Source organism: Labrus mixtus, chromosome 22 (assembly GCF_963584025.1).
Source record: "Labrus mixtus chromosome 22, fLabMix1.1, whole genome shotgun sequence".
Lineage (NCBI taxonomy): Eukaryota > Metazoa > Chordata > Actinopteri > Labriformes > Labridae > Labrus > Labrus mixtus.
The window spans coordinates 1,011,801-1,027,951 of NC_083633.1; the positions used below are offsets into that span (position 1 = coordinate 1,011,801).

Sequence of the window (16,151 nt, forward strand, 5' to 3'; positions counted from 1 at the left end):
CTCAAATGGGATTATTTTATAGACTCCTAATGTATCAGCCACTGCATATTAATGGCCAGGAACAGACCCCCCTTCTTTTTTTTTGCATTATAGGTACAAGTGATGAAATGTAAGAAAAAAAAGCTAAAGTACAGTGCTGAAATCATTTTTATGAGACATTTTATGATCCCTGTTTTCAGATTTAATGATGCTGCAGTTTGTTAGATGTTAGACTGAGATGAAAGACAAAGAACCAGCGCTAACAGATAAACATGTATTTATTTTTTACATGTCCGTTCTGGCTTAAATTATAGTTAGTTGTGAACTTTCTTTAGTTTCTTTTCTTTTATTTACAATTCTATTTTTCCACAAAATCAAAAAGACAATCTTGCACATTAAATACAGAGCAGCTATAGTTTGAAATGCTTTTTGTGGTGTAAAACCAAATTTGTAGAGGTTTTTATATTTTATGTCCTGTTTTCAATTGTCTCATTTATTTTATTTTTCTGCAGTAAATGTAACTTAATGTAAATTTTAAACTCATTCACAAACGGTTTTTTTGTCTTCAGTAGAGATTTATGAATTACATCTTTCATTACATTTAAATTCAAACGGGTAGCACGGCTCGTATTGCACATGTTTGCAATTCCACTCAACGCTACAATGTTCTGTGTGTGTGTGTCTTTAGTCTTTCCCGCTGCGTTCTGAAACGTGTGCTCACGCAGTATGCAGTTATATATAATATCTAGCAGGCCTGTTGGCCCGGCTGCTCTGCTGCACTCAGCTCTCTAACTGCTCTTGTCTCTGTATAATCCCCCCTCCTCATGAATACATTAACGCTGGAGCCTTAAACTCAGCTTAGCTGGCGGCTCAGCGTCACAGCACATCCTATTACCGACTTTAAATCATTAATGTGACATCGTTTTCACTCAATTTCCAAACACCCACGGTCGAAAAATGCATATTTCACTGAGCCGGTGCATAGAGAGTCACACAGTGTGCAGACGCATGCGTGCACGAGGCGAGCGTTTAGACAAACTTACAGCACATGTATGTGATTCACACAAGTTTATCTCTCAGCTATACCGGATACTCAGAAGATGTTAGAGAGAATTTAATCATATTGTTAATATGCACAGAAAAATATGAGCAAGCATTGAAATGTAAATTTGTGCTTACTGTAATAGTTTTCTTGCCTTTGTTTTCAGTATTGTAAGTGAAGGAGCCAGCAGAGCTACCTTACACCTTAGGGTGTGTGTGAACAGTGTGTGTTCATGTGATTTCATCTGTGAGTCTAGCCACCCTCTGCTTCCTCCAGCATCTTGTATTCTGCTGACAATAAAAGAAGCAGAAAAATCTGAATCCCCTTTTTGCTCCTCAACTATTCACACATAAACCTTTTCTCAGGTTTTTACCCCGAGGCGGGCTCTGAAAGATTCACAACGGCCCAGAGAACAACTAAGTCCTTCACTTACCGGAGGAGTTGCCCCCATCATGCCTCTTTATTGCATCAAAAGGCCTTTTTTTGTGAAGCTATGGTAATTAGCAAACCACGTAAAATCATCTCCTCGGAGTACTCTAGCTGTTTTTATGTGCAAAGCATTATGGGGGGTGGTGGGGGGGGGGGGGGGGGGGGGGGGGGGGGGGGGGGGGGTTGATTGTGGAACATATGGACACAGATGGGGATAGCATTTTAATGGTCGCACTGAGTGGGGTTTTGTGTTTTTAACCCCTGAAAGTGGAGGCATGAACATTCTCAACATCTTTAAGCGAGCATCAATTAAAGATTTGCTTTTAAACGTGTGACAGCAGCACATGCAGCTGGCAGCAGGCACTCTGCCGCTCCTTATAGAGACAGTCAGAGGACACACTCTGCTGCTGTTTTTTTTGTATTTATGATTCGTACACACAAATGCACACATTTCATCACTCACCCCCTCCTTTCTTACCAGGTCCCTTGCTGTGCTTAATTAGGTTATCAGGTTGCTAACGGGCCATGATTGAGCTCCACGTCTCCCAGCTGGCCCTCTGATTGGAGGGGCAAGAAGGTGGACTTGGTGTAATTAACATGTTGTTGATTGAATTGTTTGGCAGTGCCAACACCTCAGTGACTCACATTGTGTGTCTGGGAGGAGCGCAGCCACACATGTTAAAGACTTTGATAGGATTGATATATCAGCTTTCATACATACTTAAAAAAAACCTAATCTTACCTGAATTTGAAGCCCTCTGGACTGAACACAGGCACTGGACATTCCCATTCAGGCTGAGGCTGGATTTACATTTAATGGACTCTGGCAGGTTAATGAAACCTTGAAGTGAGCATGATGAGGAAATGGGGTATTTTATGTCCTACTTTATTTGCCTTTTCTGGTTTTGGTTTGTTTTTTGTAGTGGTTGATTTTAGTCCTTTTGGTTGTGTTTGTACATGTCTTCTAACTGTTGTATTGTTTGAAAATTTCAATAAAATTGTTATTTGAAAAAAAAAAAAAATCTAATCTAATCTTTAAAATAAAATATAAACAAAATGTGCATTTAATGTCTTCTATCTTTATTCTTTGCGAGTTTTGCTAAATCATTCTAAAAAAACTCTGTTGGCAGTGAAGAGTGGCGTCCTCATGTTACATTTTGGAACTTCAAAGCCATTGTGTGAACTGCTAGTGTTGATTAATTTACTGTTCTCTCATTTGCTATCATTTTTGTGCGAGTTGTGCAGTATTGTGTAAAAAATGAGGCCGTGGCAGTGTGAAGTCGTATGCTCCTGTGAATATGTTGGAACTTAAAAACCCATTGTGTGAATGCATGTGTGGAAGAAAGAAGTGACCAGGACCAGCACAAGTTTTTACAGAACACATTGCTGTCTTTATTAGAGCCTTGTCTGGCAGTAATACTGAAAAAAAGTGAACTTAGAACAGATGGTGGTGGCAGCCCACGGCTTTTTTTCCTGTTTTTTCTTTATTTCTTTGATATTTTTTCTTCATTTTTTTGTGAGAGTTCTGCGACTCCTGCTTTTCTGTGGCATGGATAACATCAATAAAAGAGACAGTAGGGAGAGAAAAAAGAAATATACAACTTATATTACACTGTGTTATGAACAAAATATAAATCTATAACTCTATGTTATATTTACATAATTATCTTTCTTGATTTTTCAAGTTGAGATGGTAAGATATTTTTTTTTTTACTTGTAATAATTCTCACTTTGTTTTGAGCTCCACTCATGACTTTGATTGTCTTATAATAATATTATCATCATCTTCATCATTTTCATTGTCTTCATATGGGGACAGACCTTGCCAGCAGGGATGATTGACGTCTTAATGCCCCACCCCCCCTACCCGATACCCAAAAAAATGGACTCATCCACTTAGTCCCCTGTCTCCAGCATTGGGTTGAACCATGGTGTGACGACAGGGAGGACTATACAGCAAAATGAAGACCCAGAGGCTCATTATGTGGCATGTAGCAAACATCTACAGCGATGATTGGGGATCACTATGTGGCAGCACACCTGAAGAGTAGTCATGGCTCCTGCAGCACTGTGTGGAGCTCAAACAAAGCAAAGGGCTCCTGATGAGAAGTGACTTTAAAGATAGTGATGCCTGGCCGTCTCACTCACAAAAAGACAGAGAAACACCCTTGGTGGATCACGGTAAACACTGCTTTCCTATGATTAAAAAACAACAACCATCAAACTAAATATATGTACAAGATTTCAATCTAGAACAGTAGATTTCAAGAAACAGAAAAAGAACAGCATAGGATTTGTTTGGTTGTCATGATAATCTCTTCATTTTAAAAGTGTGTATGTGTGTGTAAGTGATTGTGTGTTTGTGCGTGTGTGCGTGTGTGGATCCAAGCCAAAGATGCTCCACTGTGTCTCAGTGAGGCGGCCAAACAAGTAAACGGGGACGGGACTCTTTGTTCACAGAAAACTGTTTCCAAAAGTGAAAAAAAAAAAAAAAAAAAGAGAGAGAGGAAACTTCACATTATACATTATAATAACCATTACAAATAAAATTATAATAACAATAAAAAACATGTATTTCATTTATCTCTGACTGCACAGAGTCTGAGTGCTTTTTAGAAATGGGTTTGGACAAAAGGTTACGTCTTCAGCTCTGAGGAGGGCTGGCGTCGAGTCTGTCGGTCCAGCTCGCTGTCCTGACTCCGCCCACTTGCCCGTCCAGAGGAATTAATACAAAACGAATGCATCGAAAAAAAGAAGGGAACATAAGAAGGCAAAACAAAGCAAGGTAAAATGACAACTTTTGTTTAGATCTAAATACCTACCAGCTAAATAGAATAATGTATCATCGACTGTCATAGTTTCATGTGGTCATAAAAAACCAGAGAAAGAGGAGAAAAATAAATTATACTGTACATAACTTACTAAACTCAGGAAACGCTGACCATCCTTATAATTATTGTTAATAATATTATTAGACTAGAGGCAGTTTGAAGAGAAATAATAAAATACAGTATTCAAATACAAACAGAAACACTGACTGGCTGACTTCATCTCAGCTCTACCGGCCGGGGACAGCAGGACCATGAGGGTCCGAGGGAGCGATAAAACACTGGCAGAACAACAGTGTGTGTGTGTGTGTGTGTGTGTGTGTGTGTGTGTGTGTGTGTGTGTGTGTGTGTGTACGCTAAATAACTGGATCCTTAGTTGCCTGTTTCTGTGTCTCGTGAACTTCTTAACTCTTTTTCTTTCACTAGAGAAGAAGAGCTAGATAAATAAAATGACTCCACACACACACTCACACACTTTGGGGTGTTCAGATCATTGGAGCTGATGGTTGTCTGCTGAGAGGTGAGGAACGAGGGACGCAGCGAGAAGACAACTGGTGGATTGTCTCACTACACAGTGCTTTTGTTTCTGCTCCACAACGCCAAAGGGACCCCCCTTCTCCTCCCCTCCTTAAAAAAATCTCTTGAAGTGGGACAGTCCACGCTGTACTGGTCAGTCCTGGCTGGACTGTCCCATTGGATTGCGTAAAAGGGGGGGAGCGAGCAATCACAAAAACACAGCGAAATAGGGCGGGGGAACTGCTGACTGCACGCTGCGAGGTCAGAGAAAAGATATGTTCTCGTTAAAAATAAACATGTCTTGATGTCTTTCAGGTGCTTTACAACAAAAGGGGAAAAAAGGAATTGTCTCTTTTTTCTATTATTATTCAAACTTGTAGCACAAAAAACAACAAATCACATTCACAAGCCACTTATTGGCACCGTGTACCTGAGTGAGAATATTATAGAACCAAAGAACAAAAAAAGCTGTTTTTTTTAAAAGTGTCTCTTGATAGTAAACAGGTCCGTCATCTTAAAGTGTCATCTGTTAGCCTTAGACAGTTCCACTCTTCTGTCTTTTATTTGAAATGTCTCCTTTCCCACAGAGGGGTCTTAAAGGTGTGATGTTTGTTTCTCCTCAGTCGTGACATTACACTCCTGCAGTAGTAGTTGAAGATTCCTCAGCATCCTTCAGAGCTGGCTTAGTCTTCTCCTCCTCCAGGACTCTGGATTGCGTAACAGTCAGTGTGATTGACAGGTCCTGTGCTTCAGTTGATTGATCAGATGCTGGTATCAGGACTCCAGTGGGAGGGGCTTGGCTCTGTGAGAAGAGTCCATGTTAATCAGGAGGGGCAGGGGGGGGGGGGGGGGGGGGGGGGTGTAGGGTTTTGTGAGGTTCGAAGTGATTGGCAAAAGGAAAAGTTTTCTTCCTGATTGGTGGGTTTGGGATTGTGTGGGATTAAACCAGCTGTGATTGGCTTGAAAAGAAGGCGTGTCTCACAGCCTCCTATCCGGTGATATGGTTGTCGTTATCGCTGGTATAGTCGGCCTCTTCGTCCTCGTAGTCGAAGTCGTCGTATACGTCGCCATTGCTGTCGTCCAGCCTTAGCTCCTCCTCCTTGATTCGCGGCTCGTCGCCCTTCAGGCCGGGCATGTGGGGGTTCTGGTGGTGGTTGGCGTTTGGCTCGGGGCTGCTGGACATGCTGGAGTGCTCTGATGGCATCTGGGGGGAGGGCAGTCCTGCCATCGACAGGGCACCGGGGTAAACCACGCCTGCAGAGGAGAGGGGCAGCTGACCCTGCTGCCTGTAACACACACAACACATTCAGGTCATGAGGGGCAGATAGTCTGGAGGATAAAGATTTATCCACAACATCAGAGTTAAATCTAATATCAAAACTTTAAACATGTTTTGAGTAAAAGTTAAAAAATATATATATATATTTGGAAAAAAAGGAATAATAAACCTAAAACATTAAACAAGATGTTATTTCACAACCGTGTGGTTGACATTGATTAACAGCAAAGATAGAAAAGAGAACTTAAATCAGAATCAGAATCAGAATTTATTGCCAAGTACATTTACACATACAAGGAATCTGACTTGGTGTATCGGTGCTAAACAATTAACAAGGAAATAAAGCAGAACTAGCAACAACTTAAATAATACAGACTTAAATACAAATGCATGCTCAAGGAGTAAACAGAGGTTCCCTTCATCAGTTCCCTTACCCCACACTGAAGTATTGTCTCATTTCCTGTCTGCGGGACCTCATGATGGCCTTGTACTCTCCAATGCGCAGCTTCTTCCCGTCCACCAGGCAGGTGCGTTTAGGCCTCGGCTTGTACTTGTAGTCTGGGTATTTCTCCAGATGCTGCTTACTGAGGCGAGCCTGCTCCTCATAGTACGGCTGCTTCTCCAGGTTGGTCATGGCTTTCCAACGTGAACCTGCAGAGGGATCCAATCAAATGTTTTCACTCACAACACAAATACTTTTATAAGGTAGATTAAATTAAAGCAATGCAGTACATGGTGAAATAAATTATGCTCATTATAAAAACCCTTTGATGTATGTGACTGTCTGCTCTGAGAGCGATTACACCATGTGTCACAAACAACTGTCTGAGCAGCATGCATGACCCTACATCACATGTGCATAGCGACACACATGTGACTGCATTTATGGAGCTCTTACACACTCATAAATCAACAAACACACACACATAGAGTTTGACACACACAGGAAGTAAAAAGAGAGAGAACGCAGGGTTAATGAGGTGAGCGGGGAAGGCGACAGGTACTCATCTACACTAATGAGAACTTCACTAAACCTGCCATCATATCTCTCTACTTAGTTTCCCCAGTTGTTACAGTCCCCTGCTTAAATGTGTGTGTGTGTGTGTGTGTGTGTGTGAGTGTGTGTGTGTGTGTGAGTGTGTGTGTGAGTGAGTGTGTGTAGTCTTGAGCATGTCCTCCCCAGTGTGTTTCATATCTGGTCTGAATTTGCACTTGACTACTGTATGTTTAATGGGTAAAAGCTGTCAGCACTTGGCTGTTCTCTCTCTCTGTCTTTTTCTCTCTCTGGTCTGCGATCTGTTAGCAATCGAGAAAGAGAGAGAGACAGAGAGAGAGAGAGAGGGGCGGGGGGGGGGGGGCTTATTAAAACCAGATTTCCCTGTGTTATAAAACGCTTAGGAGCTCTTTAAAATGTCAGGGCCGATCCCGGCGGTCCGGGGGAAATGTCAGGCGGCCTCGCGCTGCTTGTTTAATGCATAATGAATTATATCATCATTTGTCTGAGCCGTGCTCTCCCCAGCCGTTCATTAACAGCCGCTTACACCACGCCACCGCTTGTAATGAAATCACTGTGTGTGTGTGTGTGTGTGGATCTGAGAAAGCGGGAAAAAGAAACGGCAGTTCATGCATCTTCCTTATGCTGGGGTTGTGTAGTAGTGGTTTTGGTGAAAAGCGAGGGGCAAAGGGTCCTGTCACTCAAAGGACGACTGTGTGTGTGTGTGTGTCTTACCAAGGATTTTGCTGATGTTGGAGTTGTGCATGTCAGGGAAGGCCTGCAGAATCTTTCTCCTCTCGTCTTTGGCCCAAACCATGAAGGCGTTCATCGGCCGTTTGATGTGGGGCTCGGCGTTGCCACGACCCCGGGCCTCCCGGAATATTCTGGAGTCTGACACACTGGGGGAGCCTATGAGGGAGGAGGAGGGATAATGAGCCAAATGAGTTAAAACCAATCACACAGAAAATCACAGTGTTCCTTATACTTTACAGGTTGAACAATTCTTTTGCTTCTTTAGCTGAATAAACTGCAGAAAAAGTTATTGAATTAAATGAAAATAAGTTGCAGAGGTTTTGTTTTTTCCTTAGCATATGAACACTTCACAGCAAAAAAAACCAAAACTCACTCTGAAAGAACAGCAGCCGTTTATGTGTGTGTGTGTGTGTGTGTGTGTGTGTGGGTTCCTACCGTCAGAGTCTCCGCTCATAGTGAAGTCCAACATGGCGTGGTTGAACTTGTCCTCCGCCTGCTGCTTCAGCTGTTGACTCAGACTCTCCAAGGCAGCCTTGTCCTAAACAACACAAACAGTTCAGTCAGTGAGTGAGTCAATAACTGAGAGTATATGAATGAAGCTGGTGATCATCTTCACTTTAATAAAGTCATCCTATAATTGATTTACATAGACGTTCCACTTTCTTATCATCTATATCATTTATTTGTTATAGCAGAAATTGCTTGATGTCACAAATCTTATTGGTAAATAAATGAAATTAGTTTTCAGTTGGTCTTGAGCCAAACTGTTTACAAGAAAACTTTGTTTGAAGACGTATGAACTCCAAATCTTTGATCTCAAACCAGTAAACAAAAACAGCGATGATTTGAGTAAACAGACAGTTTGTGTTTCAGTTCATTTGGATGTAAATTTGATGTCAACATGAAATTGTTAGAGTGCAGTACGCCTGCATGCTTGAACACACATCTGTTTGCATGTGTAAGAATGTTGATTACATTTAGTCCTATTTGTTTACTGCTTTGTGAATACTGTATATTATATGTGTGTGTGTGTGTGTGTGTGTGGAGTGTGTAGCCACTCCTGGCAGCCACCTGCGAGAGTGGAGTGCAGCGGCTTGCCTCTCTCTTGCAGAGGCCCCCGAGGGTCGACGCATTAGAGAGAGAGAAAACGAGAGAGTGCAGCGCGGACGAGAGCGAGGCCACGCCGCACGGCCCCCTGGGTATTTATTACAACCAATAAAAGGCTGATTTACTGAGCATTTACATGCTTAATGCAAGCAGCCGGCACACTCTATGCTGGAACCTGACTGTCGACACACGCACACACCGCAGAGAGTCGGTGCCAGCATTTTACAGTTTAATTATACGATTAGGAGCGGCGCACAAAACACTGTCGTCTTCTAAAACAACCTTCCAAAAAGTGTCCCTCTCCATTTACATGTGACCCTGGCAAGCTGTTTGGCTGGATGGAGGGAGTGCAGAACCATAATGAAAACATTTTCTCTGTTTTTAGTCTGACAGAGTTTAATTGTTAGTGATACATTTTCCCCCAGATTGGAAAAAAATGTGTCAATAAAAGACTGAGAATGTGAGACAGAAAACAATATTTAATCGTCACTGGAAAAGTATTTAATTTTGAATGTATTATGTGGTAATGAATGAACAAGAATCTGCCGCTGGGTTAAAATGATTTTGTTATTTTGTATGTTAATCAGAAAAATATGAGGAATTTAAGTCAAGTGATCAGCATCATGCAAACCTCGTTCAAGGCAAACAGAGAAAAATGTTTCTCACATCTAAGCTTCCATGTGCTCTTAGAAACACTTTACTGTGTGTGTGTGTGTGTGTGTGTGTGTGTGTGTGTGTGTGTGTGTGTGTGTGAGACGCAGATGGAGATGAACAGGGAGACAGAGTGGATGACAGGCTAGTCTGACATTAAGCCCCAGTACAGTACATGAGGAAAGTGGATTGAATGGCTGACACTGGAGCCAAGACACAAAGTAGTGACAAAACTAATCCTCTGAGTGTGTCAGAGATGACACTGTAGTATCTGCACGCAGAGAGCTTTGCCCGCTTCACACTCGGGCAGCACAAAGCCAAAAAGGCCGAGGACCGGAGTCAGTGTGAGCGCCTGGCTTTGGAAACTGAGAAAGAGTCCCATTAAGAAAATAATTAGTGTAACACAACACACCGCAAATATAAAAGAACAGCCGTTCTCATCGTTAGGACAAAAAAAAAACTTTAAAAATAAAGAAAAGAAAATCAATGCAGAGTGAAGCTGAATTTTATTTTATAATTCACTTGTCTGGTAAGAACTGGTATGACGGGATAAAGCATAATAAAGGAAACTTGAATTATCATGTCATAGTGACGTGATAGAAAAAAAAGGAAAAAAATTGTGTAATAAATAAAATGATGTCAAGAATTTGTATATTTACTGCGTTGGAGTGAAACAGATTAATAGCTCCATCTAATGCAATGAATGCTGCGTAATACGCTCCTCAAGTCAAAATCATGATGTTCCTTCACTCCCCACTAGAATATATCAATTTCTCCTGGTGTGGATCTAATTGGCTATTAGACTGAATCTTTTATATTGTACAGTATGTTACTATGTATTGAATACACAGATCAGCGTGGGTTTGACTGTTTGAAACACATCAGCAGAGAGAGTCAAAGAAAAGGAAGAAAGAGACAGATAGAGCTGTTGAATGTCAGCGCTGCAGATGCTTTGAGCACACTGTTCCTGTGTGTGTGTGTGTGTGTGTGTGTGTGTGTGTGCGTATGCGTGTGCACCAGCTGACTCCCAATGTGTTTAACAAATAACCACAATTTAGCCACGCTGCCGAGGAGCCGGCGCCGTCACTTCACATTACCGTCTCCTCGACGCTCCACTCTGCCACACACAGACGAGCACACACACGCTCGTCGCCCTGCAGTGAGCCTCACAGACACACTCATTACTTGTGAGACGCTTCTGGTTTTACCTTATCTGGCCCTGTTTAGCCTCAACACATTTCACTGATTTACCTCCTCCTACATGGAGCCGCGCGGATGGCAAACGGCAAGACAAATTATTACACACTGACAATGAGACGCTGCAGCTCGTGTTGCCTCGAGATATATTTTTTTAGCAATTTTTATAGAATTTAGAAATTTACACAATCATTCTTATATGTTCCATTTGTTAATCAATTATTCTGATATTTGTTAAATTAAGGCAACTCTGATTGTTCACTATGATATTCACCTCATCATCCGTCCGTTATTTAAAGCTATTTTTTTACAATCTGATTCCCTGGGTAGTGATTACGATGAAATGAGCTTTACCTTGTCTGAGCGTCCGTTGTTGAGGCTGAGGTTGCTGACGGCAGCGACCTTGGCGTCCAGGACCTGCTGCTCTCTCTTCAGCTGCTCCTTCATCTGCCGGGCCTCTGCGAAAGCCTTGCTCACGGCCTCGTGGTCGTTCAGGTAGGCCGTGGAGGACAGCGTGGACAACAAGTCTGCTGAGACACAGACGGAAAAAAAAAAACAAGCAGGGAAAACAAGCAATTAATTTAGATTTGAATATTTAGTTAGAATGATCAAAAGTGTTGGTATGATTTTAATGTCTCTCTGTACTGTTTTTGTTTACATTGTAATTAAGGATATATTGAGAGAGAGCATTTAAAATGCACTTATAGTGTGTGTGTGTGTGTGTGTGTGTGTGTGTGTGTGTGTGTGTGTGTGTGTGTGTGTGTGTGTGTGTATGTGTGTGTGTATGTATGTGTGTGTGTGTGTGTGTGTGTGTGTGTGTGTGTGTGTGTGTGTGTGTGTGTGTGTGTGTGTGTGTTTATTTGTATTTTGGAAGCTGGAAAGAGTTTTTTCATCCAGAATAATTCTTCCCCTGAACCATGAGGTAAAGACATTAATAAACACTGGATGAAAGGAGTTTGTCAGGGCATGTGTGTGTGTGTGTGTGTGTGTGTGTGTGTGTGTGTGTGTGTGTGTGTGTGTGCGTGTGTTGAAATATGTGTGTGTGTGTGTATGTATCGCCATTCCTCTCAGCTTCACACAAACACAATGGCACACTGACCACTTGACTGTCAAGCAGGGTGTGTGAGTCAGAGTGTGCTCCGAGCTCGCCTCGCCTCAGATGTAAACACACACACACACACACACACACACACACACACACACACAACCACATCCACAAACACACATAAACACAACTCCTCTAAATGTTTTCTCCATTTAAATCCCTTTCTACCTTTTGCTTTCCGTTTCCCTCACTTACACTCAGACACACACACACAGAGTGTGTGTGTGTCTGAGTATCTACTTGATAGAAAGGTGGCCAGATGACTCTTATTTTGAATTTAGAGTCCTGCTAATTTGCCCTGTTGAGAACATCTGTCCAGCCACCTACCAGAGATCACATCTCCTCCATTCTGCCTATTATTTGTATTATTTCCGCAGTTTATCTGTCGATGAGGCATCAGGGGCATCTGCTCTGACTGTGTGTGTGTGTGTGTGTGTGTGTGTGTGTGTGTGTGTGTGTGTGTGTGTGTGTGTGTGTGTGAGTGTGTGTGTGAGAGCTTGTGTGTACTGCTATCGCCTCACTCTATCAGTCGGGTTAGCTCTTAACAAAGAGTCGTGGCTGGTTTATGGGGCCTTTATCAGCGCTAATCCTGCACCGCTAATGCCATCTCAGGCCAGATTACCAGCTTCAGATTGGTAATGACAGAGCTGTGAACTCTTTCAAAAGTCATAACCAGAAAATCTGGATGGGAGCGGGGCCAAAAAAAAGGGGGCCGAGAGGGGCAGCCGGGTTGATGTTGAGAGAGAGGACAGAAAAGGGAGAGCAGGGAGGGCAATGGAATCGGGTGGCAGTCAATTTTAATCTGGAGTCAAAAGAGAGGGAGGGGGGACAGGGTGATGTTCTCGCAGTCATGAATGTATGTGTGAGTCTCGCTTAAACTGACAGCGATGCCAACTGTCCAGACAGTGAATGTGACCCAGATAGAAGGGAGGGAGGAGGGTCTCTGTTTTTCTCTCTCACTCTACACACAAAAGTTTTTGCTTCTTCTCTCTGAGTGCTAAATCTCTACAGACAGGCGCGATACATTCTGACCACAGAAACAGAGCAGGCGGGGAGGTCGGGGGGGGGGGCGCAGTATTTTATGACAGGACAAAGACAAATGTGTGATCCTGGTTAAAGTTACAGGCACTGACAGCCCATCAGTTTAGTTTGAGATGGGTAGATAGATTGATGGATTGATGGACAGTTGAAGCAGGAGAAAGAGAATGTCTTTGGGTTATTAGGTGTCGGAGAAGGAGAGGTGCTCTTTGGAAAAATGAACACAGAGACGTGTTGGGTGTAAGGTGACACTATTGAAAATAATCACACTCTAATAATCTTTTTACCTGCAGATATGACCAAGATATTTTAAAACCATCATCACTTAAACACCAACAAGATGAAGCCCATATTATGCCTTTTATGTAGAAGCCAAAAAAAAAAGAGTATTTAAAATCTCTTCACTCAAACATCCTTATGATACACACTTTTAAATTATGTGTTTAATGAAGATGAGCTCTGGTGAAAATCACCTTTTTAACCTTCAGCCCAAAAGTATACCCTCATCATTATACACACAGATATACATTTCATTGACAGCCCTAACAAGTCATATGAGCTTGCAATTACAAAATAAAAAGCACTTGGTACACTAAATGTGACCTTTAGAGTGTTATGTTTTTAATTTATTCATTACTAGAGTAGAATTATATGTGCATGGATGTACTGTGGTCTAAAAGAGGTAATATGTGGTACCCTGTATGTGAATGATTTAACTGCAAGATAAGATGACCATTGTTTTCCCCTGAGTGATAGTATGAGCAGGAATAAAGAAGTAAACACTGAAGTTTAGCACATGTATTTTATAGTTGTATTTCAGTAAAGCAGAAGAGTAAACGTGTCATTTCCAAGTGGTCCCTCCTAAATTTGTAATACATTTTTTAAACTTATTTTAAAATGATATTTACATTTTAAACACTTCAATGGATCCCTCTGATCCCTCACTTGTCACCTGCTTAATTTTAACTAGATCCACAACAGGCATGTCTGTTAGTCTGAATTTATATAACCCGAGCACACATTCATGCTCTGCACCACCCACACACACATCCCTACAAACAAAAACACAGACACACAAATAATCACTCCCACATCAAAACGACCTCCTCTAGACTCTTTTCCAATTTGTCTGCGCCCTCCATCCCCTCTGAACTTGTAACAGGAATCCTAATACGGCTATGAACTGTAATAACAAATGTGACCGGCTAAACTATGTGGCAACAGATGGGACCAGGAGCCGCAACACAAAACACGCTGGTCCCCACACACAAATCATTCAGCAGGGATCACACACAAACTTTAAACACTGTAATCCATTTTTCTGAACAAAAAACATCTGGGACTGCAAATCCACTAATCTGATATTAAATCCGCCGATTTGTTGAAAAACAGTGAGATTAGCCAAGAAGTCAGAAAAAAAAAAGACTGTCTATTGCATAGGAGGAGGAGGTGGGATTGTGAGCTTTTGTGTGCGCTCGAGTGTGTGCTTGAGTGTGTGTGCTGTCATTGTGTCATTAATGCTGGGTGTTTGCGCTGTCCTGGCTCATGTAAGAGGCTTGTCTAATCTCATTGGTGATACCTCCTGTCTGTCATGCGCTCCTCTCTTTATTATTCCCCCGCTTCATAGCTTGGAAAAAAAAAACGGCTAATCCCCATCTCTCTCTCCTTCCCCGCGCTCCTATATCTCTCTGTCTCTTTCAGTCACTAATAAACACATAACAATGAAGCAGCCCTGAGGCAAACAGCGGCACGGAGGAAAAACACAAACACACTAATTATAGCCTGTTACATATGTGTAATATTTGAACTATCAGTGATGCGTGAAAAATGGATTAGGAGTACAAAATGGTGATTCATTTATGTCATATTTTATGTATGTGTACATATGGCTGGAGATGATTATGGTACTGGCATTAGCAACAATTGAAACACTACGAGGAAAATGCTATTCATGCCAAAACCACCGACAGCAAGGCCACTTCTCTTTTCCTTGAAGACATACATTTTAACTGTGGGGACAATTTTGTAATTTATTTTAATTAAAGTGCTGCAAAGTGCTGGAGCACTTATACTCTATGTATCAAATGTGTATTCTACACGTCCAAAAACATTCTTGATTTGACACGTTTTGCTTTAGAGGAGAATAAGTGTAGTATAACTTTGATGTCATTTTTAAAATTTTGCATGAGTATTTCTGTCTGGTCTCAACAATACTGCTGTGTTACTCAAATCAAATGTTTGGCTCAGCAAAGCCTGCAGCGTTACTAAAAGTCATTTAGAAGCAATACAATTGTTGCTATTATTTTAACAATCAAATCTAACAAATAGAACAAATATTCAGAGCTACAGCTATATGATATGAGCATTCTCTGTCACTTTTTGAAATGGATGTAGCTACGCAGTTGGCTATGTGCGAGGGGAAACTATGTCTCTATTTTCTGTTTTGTCTTTTCCACTCAATACAACTTTTGATCCATTTGATCTGCTTCACATATTGTAGATGTAAACGGTGAAATCTCAGCGTTTTACAAAGTGTGTTCAGTACAGCAGCTAAAGCTACAATAGATTGTCTTTTCACTTTTCCTGTGGTGTCCATGAGTGTGTGTGTGTGTGTGTGTGTGTGTGTGTGTGTGTGTGTGTTGTTTATGTAAGTCCACTTACCGATAGAGCTGACTCTGCCTGGTGGTCCACCGATGCTGGAGGGGGCCACGCTGTGCTTCATGGAGCCGGCAGGGCCCAGCTTGGTGGCGGCAGCCGCAGGGACCTGTGGGGAAGTTGGGGGGGAGTTGGGTGACTTGCTCTCGGATGCCTTAGGCTTGGCCGACAGGTTCAGTGGCTGTGCACCCTCACTGTCCTGTAAAAACCAAAACAGCACAGTTTCGCCTGCTGTGACCACCGTAGGAATTTGGAAGCTGAGGGCTGGGTGGGGACCCCTCCCCCTTGCTCAATGAGACCACTTGCACTTTAGGCTTTAACATGTATTTATTAAACACAAGCCCATGCATTGGAATCTGAGGCAAGACTGGTGGGACAGATGATGAGGTGCATGCCACTGCCTGTTTCCAAACAGCTTTTCATAAATAATGAACAGCACAAAAATATAGATTTTGGTGCAAACCACATTCACATGCAAAACCATTTCAGTGTAGTCAAGTACATTCATGCACATGCATGTGCACACTCCACATGCAGGCTCCAGTAAACATGCACATAATGCTGTTGCTCAACATGCT

At 42.1% G+C, this 16,151-nt stretch overlaps 1 protein-coding gene across 9 annotated transcripts in view; it reads right to left on the minus strand.

Moving 5' to 3' along the window:
• Positions 1 to 2,816: 2,816 nt before the first annotated feature.
• The window catches only part of sox5 (SRY-box transcription factor 5), an 87,874-nt gene continuing 74,539 nt past the window's right edge, over positions 2,817 to 16,151 (minus strand). For 4 of the 9 annotated variants that reach the window (XM_061029857.1, XM_061029855.1, XM_061029852.1 and 1 more), the window contains 6 exons: positions 15,580 to 15,772; positions 11,130 to 11,305; positions 8,256 to 8,358; positions 7,803 to 7,976; positions 6,508 to 6,724; positions 2,817 to 6,080 (listed from right to left, as the gene is read on the minus strand). In XM_061029857.1, coding sequence (XP_060885840.1) covers positions 5,783 to 6,080; positions 6,508 to 6,724; positions 7,803 to 7,976; positions 8,256 to 8,358; positions 11,130 to 11,305; positions 15,580 to 15,772 — 1,161 coding nt within the window. In that variant the 3' untranslated portion in view covers positions 2,817 to 5,782. The remainder of the gene's footprint in view (positions 6,081 to 6,507; positions 6,725 to 7,802; positions 7,977 to 8,255; positions 8,359 to 11,129; positions 11,306 to 15,579; positions 15,773 to 16,151) is intronic. The other 5 variants (XM_061029860.1, XM_061029861.1, XM_061029853.1 and 2 more) reach the window with 3 other exon arrangements.